This window comes from Phoca vitulina, unplaced genomic scaffold, assembly GCF_004348235.1.
Source record: "Phoca vitulina isolate PV1807 unplaced genomic scaffold, GSC_HSeal_1.0 scaffold38, whole genome shotgun sequence".
NCBI classification, from domain to species: domain Eukaryota; kingdom Metazoa; phylum Chordata; class Mammalia; order Carnivora; family Phocidae; genus Phoca; species Phoca vitulina.
The window spans coordinates 16,935,429-16,951,915 of NW_022589741.1; the positions used below are offsets into that span (position 1 = coordinate 16,935,429).

General features: G+C 39.8%; 1 protein-coding gene across 2 annotated transcripts; it reads left to right on the forward strand.

Moving 5' to 3' along the window:
- Positions 1-360: 360 nt before the first annotated feature.
- SC5D (sterol-C5-desaturase) lies at positions 361-12,591 on the forward strand. Of its 2 annotated transcripts, XM_032427976.1 has the most exons (6): positions 361-483; positions 4,071-4,143; positions 7,697-7,914; positions 8,679-8,811; positions 10,386-10,486; positions 11,021-12,591. In XM_032427976.1, the coding sequence occupies exons 3-6, from the start codon at positions 7,705-7,707 to the stop codon at positions 11,474-11,476; spliced, it is 900 nt and encodes a 299-aa protein (XP_032283867.1). In that variant the 5' UTR covers positions 361-483; positions 4,071-4,143; positions 7,697-7,704; the 3' UTR covers positions 11,477-12,591. The 2 variants fall into 2 exon arrangements, with proteins under 2 accessions (XP_032283867.1, XP_032283866.1); XM_032427975.1 differs by lacking the exon at positions 4,071-4,143 and having other exon boundaries at positions 362-483.
- Positions 12,592-16,487: the final 3,896 nt, after the last annotated feature.

Here is a 16,487-nt window from a genome sequence, read left to right on the forward strand (position 1 = left end):
ACTAGAGTAGGAAAATGCCTCTGACATTCAACTCAAAGGAAATACCTATTTCCCTCAAGGTAGAGCATCGGTTTTAGGGATGTCTGCATAAACACAGTAAACCTGCTTCGTGCAAGACTCCGAACTACACCCGGAGTGGCAGCTGAAAAGCAAACAAAAACAAAACCTGAAACTCCAGCCTCCGCCGCCTCAGTACCTGAACCAGGGTCCCGCCCTTCCTTCCAATGGGAGGACGATGGGGGCGTGGCCGAGCACGCGGCGCCCACGTGACCACTGAGAGCCGCGCGCAGCCAAGTCGCGCGATCTGCCGTCATATCAGCTTATGCCGCCGGCCCCTGATTGGCTGGCGGCTCCTGCCGCTAGGAGCGTGTGCCTGGCTCCGCCCCTCCAGGCTTGGCCCGCTGGCTGACCACCGCCGGCCGCCCAGTGGCCCCGGCAGCCTAGGACCCTGCGAAGGGCGAATCGGCCACAGACCGTCTGGAGGTAGGGATGGCTGGAGGGCGGGAAGAGGAGGCGGAATACACCTGAGCGGGACGGGCGAGGAGCGGGGAGGAAAGTGGATGGGGAACAATCAGCAGGATGGGTCCCAGGTGGGGAAGATGTGCGGCCGGCCCTTTCTTTTCCGTGGGTGGGACGCCGCCTGAGTGTCAGGCTCTCGGCGGGCGCTGGGCTATCGGTGACCGGCAGCAGGGATTGGCAGGCAGCCGGGCATCCCGGAAGCCGGCGCGGGCCGTGATGCGTCGAGTGCGGGGCTCAGGGGACACCCGCTGTCCCGGAGACCTGGGGTGGGGTGGGGGGGGGGGCTCTGCCCGGCCAGACGAGGTTTCGGGGCGCCGAGGAGGCCCGCACGTGAAAGAAACAGGCACAAAGATAGGCGTGCAGAAAACGAAATGTGTGATGTTGGCTATTGCAGATCGCTCATCCAAGGAAGTCCGTCCAGCGAACACTAATGCTTTACTTTGAGACGGATATCCCTCTGTGTTGGAGGGATTTTTCTTTTTTAAAGGGGTAAAGAAATTAGGCTGTGACCTCTTGACCATTACAGCGCAAACCCTAGTTACTGCAACGTAATTAGGATGGGAGGACAACAGTCCGCGGTTTGAGAAGACTAAAAGGGGAGAGGACTATCTATTAGGTTAGCATCGTAAAAGGAAAACATCATGTCTACTGGCATCCATATGTTATAGCAGGATGGATTTGGAGGTGGTATAGATGGGTGAAGTTCCAAATGTCAGTACGAAGTTTCCAACCTGGAAAGCTTGTGGTAGCCAGATATTTTTAACCAAAACCTTCTGGCAGGTTACCTGTCTTTATATCACCGTCGTTGTGTGTGTGTGTGTTTAGGTTTCTAATGATAAGCATCTAAAAAAAGATAAATACATGATCCTTGATCACTTATGGAGTGCTTTTCCATTCGTTATGTAATGTAATTAGCATGAGATACTCAGAATTCCCCATCTGTATGTATACAAGTTGAGAGGTAACATGATGTAGAAGCTGAGAGAACAGACTCTGGAATATACGTCCCAGGTGTAACTTGGTACTTGACAAGTTATTTAAATACTCCTGCCCTCAGTTTCCCTATTTATAAAGTAGGAGTTATAGAAATACCTACCTCGTAGGGTTGTGAGAATTAAGCGAGGTGATATATAAAAAATGCTTTTAAATAATACCTGGTTCTCAACAAATGTTAACTATTATTATCAATACTTTTAAAGTAAAACCAAAGTAATAGTAGACTCAGTTATTCTAGCCTAATTGTGTTTTATTAATAACTGTGTTTTATGAAAAAGTTTTCTTTGTTTCTATAAAGGTAAAATAATACAAGCTTCTGTTTTAGTCAGGGATATTTAACTTAGGGTCTGTGGAGCCCCTGACCTAAGGAGGTATAAACGCCTTAAAATGATATGCAAAATTTTGTGAGTTTGTAGTCACTGAGAATTTAAAAAATTAAGGAGCTGAAGAGTTGAGATAGTGATGAAGAGGCAGTCGAACTTGGTTCAAGTCTTGGTTTAAGAACTTGGGACTTTGAGGGGCACCTGGGTGGTTCACTAGGTTGGGCATCTGCCTTTGGCTCAGGTCTTGATCTCAGGGTCCTGGGATAGAGTCCCACATCGGGCTCCCTGCTCAGCCGGGAGCCTGCTTCTCCCTCTCTCTGTCTGCCGCTCCCCCTGCTTGTGTGTGCGTGTGCTCTCTCTCTTTTTTTCTCTCTCTCAAATAAATAAATAAAAACTTAAAACAAACAAACAAACTTTGGGACTTTGTAACCAGACTGCATGTGTCTGAGTTCCAGCCCCAGCATTTGTTTACTTGATGATCCCAAGCAGATTACTTGAAAATCTTTAAAGATTTTATTTATTTATTTATTTGAGAGAGAGAGAGCACGAGCTGGGTGAGGGGCAAAGGGAGAAGCAGACTTCCTGCTGATCAGGGAGCCCAACGTGGGTCTCAGTCCTGGGACGCTGGGATCATGACCTGAGCCGAAGGCAGACGCTTAACTGGCTGAGCCACCCAGGTGCCCCAGATTCCTGTGCCCAGCTTCTTTATCCGTAACACTAGTACCTAACCCTTAGGGTTTCTTGAAAGTGTTAAAGGAGCCAATATTTATGGTACCAAGTGTATAGTAAATATTGATATTAGATATCACCAATTATTTTTCAAAGAAAAATCAAATGACACCTTTTTCTCCCTTAGGTTAAAGTAATTTTGACTCAGTTTTGGCCCCGTAACAGCAATAATAATAGCTCCTGTTTATTGACTAAATTCTCTGTCAGATGGTGCCCAAACACTAGGGACTTAGTCTCTAAACCTTAACAACAATTCTATAATTTTACAGATGTGGGTTTGAATATAAACTTCAAATTTGAAATGCAATTTTGAGGTCATATTGTTCCTGATTTCAGAAGATTTTTTGTTAGATGTCAGAAAGTATAGTGATATATTTATGAATATTTAATTATTACATTCAACAAATAGAATTAATTGAAAGCAAAATTCTAAAAACAGTTAAAAAAGGTTTTATTTCACAGTATCTAAACTGCCTCTAGATTGACTGAAGTACATTTCTTCCTCCCTTTCAGGCATTGGTTTACTGTAACAGCAATTATGTCTGGGGAATATACAAATTAACACAAGTAGCATGGTCTTCAGATAAAAGCAAAACTAAAAAGTTTCTTGAAGTTAAGGACTGAGATCTTTTGAAAGTTATTACTTGCATCTGATATTAAAGGTTGAATAAATAAGAGTCTTAGTTACTGTTTGAGTTGGTTTGGGCTGCATTGTGCAGTCTTGTCTGTACTGTATTGGTTTAGGGCTATGGGACACAAGGTAACATCCAGATCAGGCTGCAAACTCTTAACCCACCTTTAGTGGTGTCACAAGATCCTTCTCCAATCGTTAGGTTGTTTCAAAATGTTTGTTTCCTGCTATTACTTTGCCTGCTTTCTTTGCTACATGATCTCTCACTGCAGTCTCTACTCCTTATGGCTTCAATTTCAACTACTACAAGCTCACTTTGGAACTTCAGATTCATATTTGTATGTAGTCTCCTGCTTATGTCTAAGAGTAAGCATAGACTTAAAGCTTATTAGTCTCTGCTTACTTAGATTTAAGACCCAAACTGAATCCCTCATTCCTTATGTGCCCCTGTTCCTGTGGGGACTACCAGCTACCAGCTCTCCCTCTTTTGATTCTGGTGACATCACCATCCACTCAGGCCAGCTAAAATCTCACAGCCATCCTAGATTTCTCCCTCGTTCACATTCCAGTATTTAATTGGTCATCAAGCCCTGTGGGGTTTTACTTGCTAAATCTCCGGTGTACGTGCATGTGTGTTCTCAGAGCTGCTGAGCTAGTTAGTCTACCGCAGGAGCAACCAAAGTAGTCTCTCTCTCTTCTGCTCATCAATACTCATATTCCTAATGGAGTGCTTTCTATGAAATATGGGTCTGATTAGAACATCTTTCCTGCTCAGCAACCTTTAGTAGCTCCCCGTCGTGTTATCAGGGAGAGTCAGATTCCCTAGCAGGGCAACAGCTCTTCACAGCCTGACACCAGTTTCCTTTTACCAGGTTTATCCTGGAACAGTTTCCACCCCCTCTACTTCACCCCGTCTCACTGTTTGGCACCCACCAGCGACACCCAGTGAGTCACGAATGTACCATGACTTTGTCCATGCCTTTGCAAGTTGTTATTTATTTATTTATTTTTTTAAGATTTATTTATTTATTTTAGCAGGGGGAGGGTCAGAGGGCGATAATCTTCAAGCAGACTCCCCGCCGAGCACGGAGCCTGACTTGAGGCTCCATCCCAGCACCCTGGAGATCATGACCTGAGCCGAAACCAAGAGTTAGACACTTAACCAACTGAGCCACCCAGGTGCCCTGCAAGTTGTTATTTCTGTTTGAAATGGCCATCCCTGACCTTTTCTTTCTGATAAAGTCCTTTAAAGCCAGAGTCAGCTGTTGTCACTATGAAGCCTTCTACTATAAGCTGGTGTAGTTGTGTTGTCTTTTCTGATTATATAGAATTTGTGTATATACCTTTATTATAGCACTTGTATTGATGTAATTGTTTCTATAGTTGCCTTACCTTTCAGATGGATTTAGACTGTATCTTTTCAATATTTGTATGCTCATTACCTAGTGTAGTGCTTGATACTTGTTATTTAAATGAATTTACAATGTATAATGAAGGATATATGTTAATATCTGGCATTTGACATTAGTTAATTAAAACCTTCCATGACAGGGACGCCTGGGTGGCTCAGTTGGTTAAGTGACTCCCTTCGGCTCAGGTTATGATCCCGGCGTCCTGGGATGGAGTCCCACATCAGGCTCCTTGCTCAGTGGGGAGCCTGCTTCTCCCTCTGCCTGCCGTCCCCCTGCTTGTGCGCTTTCTCTTTCCCTCTCTCTCAAATGAATAAATAAAAAATATATATATAAAAAAAAGTTTCCATGACAAAGTGAGGAAAAAAAAATGCTTGCAACTCATATCACAAACAAGGATAAACACTCTTAATAAATAAAGAACTTCTAGAATTTGATTTTAAGAAACTAAAAACCCAGTGGGAAAATGGGCAAAGGATAAAAACATAATTTCACTGAAAAAAATATAAATTGGGGCGCCTGGGTTGCTCAGATGATTAAGTGTCTGCCTTCGGCTCAGGTCATGATCTCCAGGTCCTGGGATTGAGCCCTACGTCAGGCTCCAGACTCAGCGGGGAGTCTGCTTCTCCCTCTCCCTCTGCCTCTCCTCCTGCTTGTGCTCTCTGTCTCTCACGCTCTCTCAAATGAATAAATAAAATCTAAAAAAAAAAAGAAAAATATAAATTATGCTAAATATATGGAATGATGCTCAACCTCACTCATATTAAGAAAAAGATAAATTATATACTGAGGTATCATTTCTTTGCTGTCAGATTAACGAACATCCTAAAGTTTGATGATACTCTCTTTTGGTAAGGTTGTAGGGATATAGGCACGATCGTACACTGCTGTGGACTTGCAAAGTGACGCAGCTCCCATGCAGAGCAATTTAACAGTGTCTGCCAAAGTTACCGACGCATTTGATCTTTGTCATAGCTCTTCTGCTTGTAGAAATGTATGCAATATTGGATTAATCATTGTTGCATTGTTTTAAATTGCAGAAGGTGAGAATCTATCCAAATGCTTATACATGAGTGAAACAACAATGAAGTCACACAAAGGCACGTCCACAGTCCCTTAGCCACAGTTTCAAAGTCTGAAAAGCCCTGAAAAACTAGAAGTTTTTGTTTTTTTAAAGGCTGGCGCTCAAACTCATTTGATGGCACAGGCTTTCTCCAGCTGACTGAGCTGCCCACTGTGTGTTGGCACACCTGTCAGATATCCCTACCCCTCTTTGCGGGGACTATTTTCGTTACTTTGGGTTTAATTGCAGATGGAAATATTGTTTTAAATAGTTAAAGATAGCCCATCTGAATAACAGAATGAATGGAAGCATCCGTCATTAGGAATGGCACAGACATGGAGTTCTTTTTTTTTTTTTTTTAAGATTTTATTTATTTGACAGAGAGAGACACAGCGAGAGAGGGAACACAAGCAGGGGGAGTGGGAGAGGGAGAAGCAGGCTTCCCGCGGAGCAGGGAGCCCGATGCGGGGCTCGATCCCAGGACCCTGGGATCATGACCTGAGCCGAAGGCAGACGCTTGACGACTGAGCCCCTGCCCCGTACAGACATGGAGTTCTTGTAGGAGCTTGTGTCTGTTGTCTGTGAGCCCTCCTACTGAGGAAGACAGCGTGGGCATTACCACCCCGTGTGACTTAGAGACTGGAAAAACAGATTGCTGAAGTTTTACACCAGTGGTGAGGACCAAGAACTAATGAAAAATGGGAAAGCACAGCCCAGGAGAGAAAATGAAGATGCTAACCATGTTTTGATTAAGTGGATTTGACAACAAGAATGTAAATAAATGCCACTGATTGCTTTGTTGATCGGGCAACAAGCAAGGATATATCATGAAGAACTGCTCTACTGAGGACAAACGTTAGTGTTAAGACGGGAGGGTTCAGAAATTTAGGAAGCCATGTAGTGAAAAATGTCTGAAAGTATGGTGAAAATGATTCTGCTGATCATGAAACAGCTAAACATAACCCTGATGAATTAGCTGCGATAATACCAGATGACAGCCTGAGTGCTGAAGAAATCTGCAGCGGTGTGGAATACCGTAGTAGTAGCATACTGTTAAATTGCTCTGCATAGGAACTGCGTCACTTGGCAAGCCCACAGCAGTGTAGGATCGTGCCTATTTCCTTACAACCGTACCAGCAGAGAATATCACCAAACTGTAGGATGTTCATTAATCCAATAGCAAAGAAATGATATCTCAGTATATATTCATGTCCACAGTGTTTGAATGAGCCTCACAAAATACCTGGGCAAAAATCTTCAGGCTAGTTCACTAACACATACAGGTGAGCCAAGCTCCAGGCAGGCTGGACTGAAGGCAATTGAAAATTTTAAGTTATTCGCAGACAACTCGTTTGTGCATTCTCCTCCTTGAACTTTTAGTTACAAGTTTGCAGTTGCCAGCCCCCAATCTGGAGTATTGACTGGGGGGAGAGGAGTAAGTGTCTTCTAGTTCTTAATGTCAAGAATCTGTCCCCTTTTGTTCTGTCGATGGGAGTGGCCTTTCCTTCTGTCACAAGAACAGATAGTCCCTGAGGTGGCAGCATAGATCCATCTAGCAAATTTATCTTTCAGTCTCAGCACTGAAGGAAAACTCTCTGAAATCAGAAGAGACGTACCACTGAAACTTGTAGCCGAAGGAGTGAACATCTGAGTATCTACTGCCCTGCGTTCCACATCTTTACTACTTGCCACGTGGCCGTAGGAGACATTGGAAAAGAACACAAAGATGGCATTAGATCTACATTAATGCCATTTATCAGCTGGATGTTAGAGAAAAAAAACTTTCTGGGCCTCAGTTTCTCTGAGCTTTGATGTCCCCGGGTATAATATGAAGAGATTGGACTAGAGATGATATTTAAGATCCCTTCTGGCTCTAACGATGGCATTTCAGGGTTCTGGTAGCTAGCCGCAGAATTACACTGTAAGTGCTTATTAAAGCAGGAACTTCTTGTATAATTTTTCCAGGTTTTTTGCATTGAGAACTATCAGCATGGGTAAATAATTGTTGCACATGTTTATCCTTTAGGGGCTAAGATGGATCTTGTACTCAATGCTGCAGATTATTATTTTTTTACACCATACTTCTATCCAGCCTCATGGTCTGAGGATGACATCTTCCGACAAACTATTAGTCTCCTGATTGTAACAAATCTTGGTGCTTATATCCTTTATTTCTTCTTTGCAACACTGAGCTATTATTTTGTCTATGATCATTCATTAATGAAGCATCCACAATTTTTAAAGGTAAGTGATTTTCTTACCTACTTTTTAACTACTGTTACAGTAAAAATAATAGGTATTTGTATGTGAGATTTTCAAATTAAACTGGTTATAACCATTAAGTAAAAATTTTTGCAACCAGCCTCAGATGGGTTAGATGTTTTGGTAGGGCTAATCCCCTCTCTCCTCTTAATTTAAACAAATAAATGAATCCAACTTTGTTTTTTGTTATTTGGTTTTTTTTAATTATAAGCCTTGTGTCTTCCTAGATACATAGGAATGAATTTCTTTGCTAATAGTGATGAATAAATAAATGCACACATTTGTGTAATTGTTTTAATGTTTGACTTTCACAAACTGAAACATGTTTTTACTACGTACCCATTTTTTGACTAGATAGGAGATTGTAGACTTGTTTACAATCATTTTTCTACTCCAGTTATTTGTATTTATCAGTGACTCCCAAGGACTGAAAAAAAAAATGAATAGAGGGTTGGGGATGGACATTATTTGTGAAAGACAAGATTAATCCATAAATAGAAATCTAGCATGCAGATTTTGTGGGAAAGAGAGAAAGTTTCAGAATTTAAAGTATTTATTGCCTTTGCCCTTTACAAAAGGAATGTTCTCCTTACACACTCATTACCACTTATTGCCATTTTCACAGAAACAGTTTGGCGGCAAGCTCCTTCATATAAAAGAGATTGTAAAAATCCAAGATGATTTTATGCTGGTTTTTGTTTAACACAGATTTTGTGATTTTTAAGTACTGGCCATTTCATTTTCAGAATCAAGTCTATAGAGAGATTACGTTTACTGTCCAGTCATTGCCATGGATTAGTATTCCCACTGTGTCACTGTTCCTGCTGGAGTTGAGAGGTTACAGCAAATTATATGATGACGTAGGAGAGTTTCCCAGTGGTAAGTTAATAATATGAACGTCAGGCACAGAGCGGCTTCTCTAAAGAACCAATCTGCCTCTTTTTTCCTTTAAAAATAATTGCAAGTTGTTTAATTGTTTTTAATGCTCTGTTTTTGTGTATTATGTCTTGCCACATACATACATTTCCTAATCTATCAATTTTAAAGTATTGGTTGTAGATGGAATTGTGCCCAGGGAAAGCTGAATATGATCAGAGAGACCTTTGCATTCATTCACTATTCTCTTTATTGAATTCAGACTCTAAAAACAAAACAAAACAAAAAACTCAAGTAGTACATGATAATTAGAAAAAATCAGAAAAGACAGAGTTTTAAAATCCACTATCCTGCTACCTAGAAACTACCTTTTTTGACATATATCTTTCCACTTTTCTATGCCTGTCTACTTCATTATTTGTTACAAAAATGAAGCCCTACCATATAAACTGGTTTGGACTTTGATTTTTTTTTTTTCCTTAGTAGTATATATGTCCATATTTTCATGTCAGTAAATATTGACATTATATAGTATATTAGTTATAGTATCACATTGTGTAGATACCCATAGTTTATTTAAATGATCCCCAATTTTTTAGACCTTTAGATTATTCCTTTTTTTCTATTATAGATAGCCCTGCAGTGCCTAAACTAAATTTTTGTGAAATTCTGAAATTATTTAATGAAGATACATCTCTAGTATCTAGTATTAGAAAGTAAGAATAGTAGTTAACATTTACTGAGTGTTATTACGTACCAGCTACAGTTCTAAGCTTTTCACACGTATCAGTCTGTTTTATTCCACATCAATTCTATGATGTGTTCCTTTTATAGGTGAGTAAATTAATGTACAGTAACTTGCCTAGGTCATTCAGCAAGGAAGTGGTGGATCTGGGACTGGAACCCAGGCTTGCTTGCACCAGCACACCTGTTGTCCAAGTAAGATATTTAAAGGAAGGAACAAAAATTATACAGTAGGGTGATGAATTGGCTAGGCCTTGAAAAGTGGATAGGATTATGAGTAAAAATAAAAGGAGAACTAGTGTTCTAGATACCTGGAACAGAACAAGTCAAGGTACAGAGGTAAGACTTTCAAGATGTTGGGAGGACATTGAGTAAACCAGCCTGCTTAGTACAGGAACAGGTGAGGTTGGAAAGATGAGAAAGTGTTGGGTTATGGAGTAAACGCTAGGCTTGAGGTATTTAGTGGAAAATAAAATCCTAAGCAGGAAAATAGTATGTAAAAATATGTTTTACGAAAATTAATATGAAGGAAAAATAAATGGTGTTATTTATGCTCAGAGATTTAAATAATAAAGATGCCTTAAGTGTATGCTTTTTCTATCTCGAAATTGCCTTCATAGTTTAACTTCAAGTTTTTATGGGAGGGAAATGAGGAAAGCAGCAGATACCAGGGAGTTAAGGGAGATTAATTTATAATGTATTGCATTAGCCAAAACAGTTTATAGTGTTTGAGTCTAAGCTCACATTTTGTGCACTTAGATGGACAAGTACCAAATAAATTCTGGTCCTGGAAGCCAGATCTTGATTCTGATATGTCCTGTTATCTCTCCTAGGCTGGGTTCGCCTCTTTATTAGTATACTGTCCTTCCTCTTTTTCACTGACATGCTGATCTACTGGATTCACAGAGGCCTTCATCATAGACTTGTGTATAAGGTAGAGTCATTTTTAGGGGAAAGAGAAAAAATATATACATTTCAGCAGTGTATGGTTACAAATTCTGTTTCCTAGTTTGTTTGTTTTTAAGATTTTATTTATTTGAGAGAGCGTGCACAAGCAGGGTGGAGGGGCAGAGGGAAAAGCAGACTCCCCACTGAGTAGGGAACCCAAAGTGGGGCTCGATCCCAGGACCCTGAGATCATGACCTGAGCCGAAGGCAGACATTTAACTGACTGAGCCACCCAGGTGCCCCCAAATTCTGTTTTCTGTTTCCAAGAATTTCCTCTAACTTATTAAATACCTGAGTAGCCATAGTCCTGACAGATACCAGGTTCGTTTTGTTTTTGTTCTTTATGGGTCTGGAGGGGCTGTGTTAACATGTTACTGTTTTCAGGTAAATGGGTGCATTTTATAAAGTGATTTTGTGGAATTTAAAGAGATTTTTTTAGTTATGTCATTTCTACAATGTGAGCATGAAAAGCCAAGTTGAAAAGTAAAGGTGGTTCTTAACTGTGTTCTTTTCTTCTATAGCGCATACACAAACCTCATCATCTCTGGAAGATTCCTACTCCATTTGCAAGTCATGCTTTTCACCCTGTGGATGGCTTCCTTCAGAGTCTACCTTACCATATATACCCTTTTATCTTCCCATTACACAAGGTGGTCTACTTAAGTTTGTACATCTTGGTCAACATCTGGACGATTTCCATTCATGATGGTGATTTCCGTGTTCCCCACATCTTAAGGCCATTTATTAATGGCTCAGCCCATCATACAGACCACCACATGTTCTTTGACTATAACTATGGACAGTATTTCACCTTGTGGGATAGAATTGGAGGCTCATTCAAAAATCCTTCCTCCTTTGAAGGGAAAGGACCACTTAGTTATGTGAAGAAGATGACAGAAGAAAAGTGCAACAGTCATGCAGAAAATGGTTGTAAAAATGAAAAATTATTCAGTGGGGAGTTTACAAAGACTGAGTAGATTGGTGCCCTATTATTAAATATTATGAAATATTTTTAATAAGGAAAAATAATCTACATACATACAACCAAGAGACATAGCAAGCAAATGGTATTTGAGAGTCCGCATGGTGGGTACTGCTGAGGAATGATCGTGATGTAGATCAAGGAAGGAATGCTGTGAACACCGAGATTTTAACCTCATGTTTACCATACTAGGTGTTGGTCTCAAGGACATGTCGTGTCTCTGTAGCCAGCATATCTGTAACTTGTATAGCCTCAACAACAGTTTTTATAAGGATAGAGAATAAATTATTGAGGGGACTAGGTTATGTCCTTTTGCCTTAATCCGCCCATATTCATTAAGAAAAATACATTGTGCTTGATAATACCAAGACTAAGCATCATAACAAAGAAATACTAATATAAACATGGTTCCTTGTTTCAGGAATGGTTAAGTCTTCAATGTTGGTATGATAATGACTACCTGTAGTCTTTTGTTCCAGTGGATACATCAGTGTGAAAAAAAAAAATCTGATATAACGTATTAGTGGCCAAGTAAATGACCTAATTAATAGCAGGTGTAATAAGATTATCATCTTCCTACACATAGGAAGCTTATTCTCTGGGGACGTTGTCAAATATTAACATTTTACTGATGAAAAAATAAATTAGAATTTTTAAAAATACTGATACTACCACAATTTAATCCAGATCTGGGCTTATTTAAAGATTTTGATGGTTATTATTTTAAACCATTATTTAATAAGATTATGTGAAGCTGAATATATTTAGAAAGGGAAATTTGATGCCCAGATAATATATTTGACATTACTGCTTTTTTAATTAAATGGATGCACTGCACTTTTGATATGTTTCAAAGTTACAATCTTATAATTTCCTATAAAAGGAAGTAATTGCCAAATACTTAGGCCGATCACTAAAGATTAGTTTTGAAATCTTATTTTCCCTCTTCTCCCTTCACTTTTCCCCACCTTCTGTGCAAAAAGATTTAACAAATAGTTTCATAAAGAAATGTTGTGTGTTGTAACATAAGTATATTGGAAAAACGTGGTTTGGAAAAGGCATTCTATAAGGTATTTATGTAAAATCAATAAAAGTTGATTATTACTATTATTAAACTGTATCAGTTAAGTATTGTAACAGCACAAAGTATTCTTTGTACAAATTTTGTGTCAATTTGAAACCACAGAAATGATGTGGATTTTCAGAACTTTTAAATGTCCCCAAATGTTCAATGTCAAGGGGAGAAAGAAGGGGGTATCACATTCTTTTTATACTTCGTATCTTTATTAGATTTGAGTGGTTTAGCAAGAGACCAGTCATAAAATGTAATGCTTGGGATCCAGAAGAAAATACTTTTTTCTGAGTTACTATTACAGTGTTGCGCTACTTAAACATAGTAGAGAACCAGTTGGTGTTTCGTAACTGATAGATACAGCCGGTGATTTCCACTGACCACCGCCCCCCGGCCTCCAGTACTCCGCTTTGCCCCCCCCAAAGGAAATTAATAAGTAAACTTTGTTTTCTGTGATAATGACAGCTAATATTCAAGTTTTCTATTTCTTCCTGCTCATCTTTGGTGTAGTGTATATGTTTCTAGGAATTTATCCATTTCTTCCAGGTTGTCTAATTTGTTGGTGTTTTTCATGTTTTCTTCCTTGTATTTCTATAGTGTTGATTGTTATTTCTCCTCTCTTATTTGTGATTTTCTTTATTAAGGTCCTTTCTCTTTTCTTTTGGATGAGTCTGGCTAGAGGTTTATCAATTTTATTAATTTTTTCAAAGAACCAGCTCCTGGTTTCATTCATCTGTTGTATGGTTTCTTTTAGTTTCTAGATCATTTGTTTCTGCTCTCATCTGTATTTCCTTCCTTCTGCTGGCTTTAGGCTTCATTTGTTGTTCTTTTTCTAGCTTCTTTAGGTGTAAGTTTAGGTTGTTTATTTGAGATTTTTCTTGCTTCTTGATGTAGGCCTGTATTGCTATACACTTCCCTCTTAGGACCCCTTCTGCTGCATCCCCGAGGTTTTGGACTGTTGGGAATGACAGGTAATATTTATTGAGCTTTTACTCTTGATCAGGCACTGTTACAAGTCCTTGACATGAGGAAATTGGGATGCAGTTGCATGACTTTTCCGAGGTTTTTCTCTCTTGTAAAGCCCAATGTGGATGTTTTGGTCAGTGGACAGCTTTCCATGGTCATTCTGAGACCCATGCTCCTTCCATCTTGGGGCTGCCTGTCTCCAGTTTCCAGAGTCTTCTTTGTTGGAGGAGCCCACAGGGGGAGAGGGCCCGAAAGTCCTGCATATCCCTGACCCATGTTCCTTTGGACAAAACTTTGTCGAATGGCCCATCTCAGATCACCAGAGATTCTGGGAAATGTGTGTTAATTGTGCCTGGGAGGACAGGGCAACTGCTTTCTGGAACAGCTAGCCAGTTTGCCATGCTCACATAATTTATTCTTTTGGGGGTCCCAGTAAAGGCTTTGAAGAGATGAATGAGCCCCCAGAGTGCTTCAAGTTATCCATCCCCTGGATGTCTTGGCGCCTTAATTCCATTACTGCAAGTATGAGTGTTAGTTTCCTCTAGATTCTTACTACTGTGTAGCTAATAGAAAAGAAGGGACATAATATATAGGGAGAGGAAGGCTTCCTAAAGATGTTAGTAATAATCGAACTAGTCTCTGCCCTCCCTCCTTTTTTCTTAAATTCTAGTCTTATTAGGCAGTATTACGCTAAGTGGCCCTGCAGTGTTTCTGGAAAGCTACTGCATTGTCCAGGTCTCCATTAGAGGGATTCAGACAGGATTCGTGCAAGTGAGGAACATCAAGTGAAAGGCTTTTCCTCTTGACTTGGAACCTTTTGTAGTTGAAGATCAGAAGGGGAAAGTCAAGATTACATTCTCTACTTTTATGGTAGAAACCAGGAAATGGAAGGGGGTGGTACAAGAACACATTTCGAAAACCCAGAGACTTTTATTGGGTGCTGTCCTATTCTTTGCGTATGTTCCTCTGTCTGCCTGTCTCTACATGCCGTGCATTTCCTACTTCTCATTGCCCTGGCCCACGTTTCTTTCTCTTCCCATCTTCAAGAAGTCAGGGACAGACCTGGCAGATAATTCCGAGTGCAGGTTTTGATGCATGGAGTCTGCAGTGCTGGCAGGTTATTTAAATAGAGATGGTGTCCGGGGAGAAGGGGGAAAGTAGGGAGATGAATCAGAACAAAGATTTGGGACTGACCCAGAGAGAAGAAAAGTTTGAGGCCATGAGATGTCTGAGGAGAGCGTGAAAAAAGATATCCAAGAAACAAGCCAATGTAGGGGGTAAAGAACTTCCTTTCCTTGTCTTCACACCTTCTTCAAAGTCAAAATCCTTGACTGGCAGTCTTGTATCAGAGTTACTGCTTTCTGTCCTCTAACACTGTTAAGTGCACCCTAGTTACTCTAGACCCCAGATTCCCTCAAAGTAGAGACCGTATGTGAATCATCACTGTATTAAACTGTGTGTCCTTAAAAGACATAGTTGGGGTTTGATAAATACTTTGCTGAAGGAACTAATGGAAGTGTCATTCTCTTCAGGAAACATTGAATGAACCCCTACCAGGTGCCCCACACTGCACAAGGGGCTGCAAATATTTCTTCTGTAGATTCTTCATCACCGCCTTTTTAACCAATAATTCACTTCTTACTTATTCATTAGCTGACATTTGCTGAGTGCCTGGGAGGAGTCAGAGGGAAAGTAAAGAGCAATCAGATGGGTCCTCACCAAGGACGGACTATCCTTTTTTCCCCCCAAAGCCCCACCTCCACTGGGAACCAACAAAACCCACCAGTACCCTGGATTCTGACCATACAGGAATCAGTAGTCTGAGTACCGATCAGAGGGTTCATTGAATCTGTGTGCAGTTACTACATAACAGTGCTCTAGATACAGAAAGAAAAAAATAGATCTTCACAATTATTGGTTGATTACACCAAGAAATGACAAACCAGGGAGGACAAAGCTATAGCTTCAGCTGGAGTGTAATTCGCCTGAGAAGAATGACAGACACTAATTGCTTTGGACTTAAACAGTTATGAGTCCTGGCTCTGCCACTTGCTGATTGTATGACCTTCGTTTCTCTATCTGTAAATTGATGGAAATCCTGCCCACCTAATAAGATTAAATAGGTTAGAAACACTCAATTAAATGTCAGCAGAGGCCATTCTTCATGTAAATTGTGCTCAATGCCTCTGCTTTCTAGGTTCAATGATTATTGTCATTACACCTAGGATAGGCCCTCAGTGGAAATCAATTGCTGGGAGAAAAAAGCCCCTGGGTCCTTTCAACCTTAACACTGGAGGGTGAAAGACGGGGGATGAACTAGAAATAGGGGGCAGAGAGGAAAATCATAAGTAAAACCAAAATTGACACATGATCTACTGTAAATTTTTTATAAGAATTGTAAGATAGCTAAATTATTTGTTGCTAAATTATTTTATTTTATTTTATTTTTTATTTTATTTTATTTTATTTTATTTTATTTTATTTTATTTTATTTTATTTTTTATTTACTGCTGTAAACCATAAGGCCAGTTTACAAGGTTTTGAGGTAAAGCAGAAGAAACTTAACTTCCCTGGAAATTAAATTTCGTAAAGGCAAGAAGGACGTGTGTGGACTGTGTTATTGAGATTCACTGTCAAAGCAGAGTTTTGGTATGGAAAAAAAAATACTTATAAATACTTGATGTTAATACTTCATTAAAATACACTTAAGTCGTAGTGTTTCTTAAATCTAGGCTCCACCTCTTATTAAAATATAAGTACAGTAAAATTTGTACAATAGTAAGAGAAATTATGTTTTCAGTTCTTTGATCAACAATTAACTCAGAAGTCTGACTGATTAAATGCTCCTAAACACTTAACACTGTTTACAGATTTGATTAATCACATTTTCTTAAACATTTGATAAGAAATTTAACGTATTTGATTCATCCCCTCCTGAAAGGCACACTTGTGTACTCAGCATATTTTT

Excerpts from the sequence above, each read along its gene's own strand:
- SC5D (XM_032427976.1), top strand. The coding sequence starts at position 7,705 with ATGGATCTTGTACTCAATGCTGCAGATTATTATTTTTTTACACCATAC. Across the intron at positions 7,915-8,678 it reads AGCATCCACAATTTTTAAAG|AATCAAGTCTATAGAGAGAT; the intron begins GTAAGTGATTTT and ends TTTCATTTTCAG. Across the intron at positions 8,812-10,385 it reads CGTAGGAGAGTTTCCCAGTG|GCTGGGTTCGCCTCTTTATT; the intron begins GTAAGTTAATAA and ends TATCTCTCCTAG.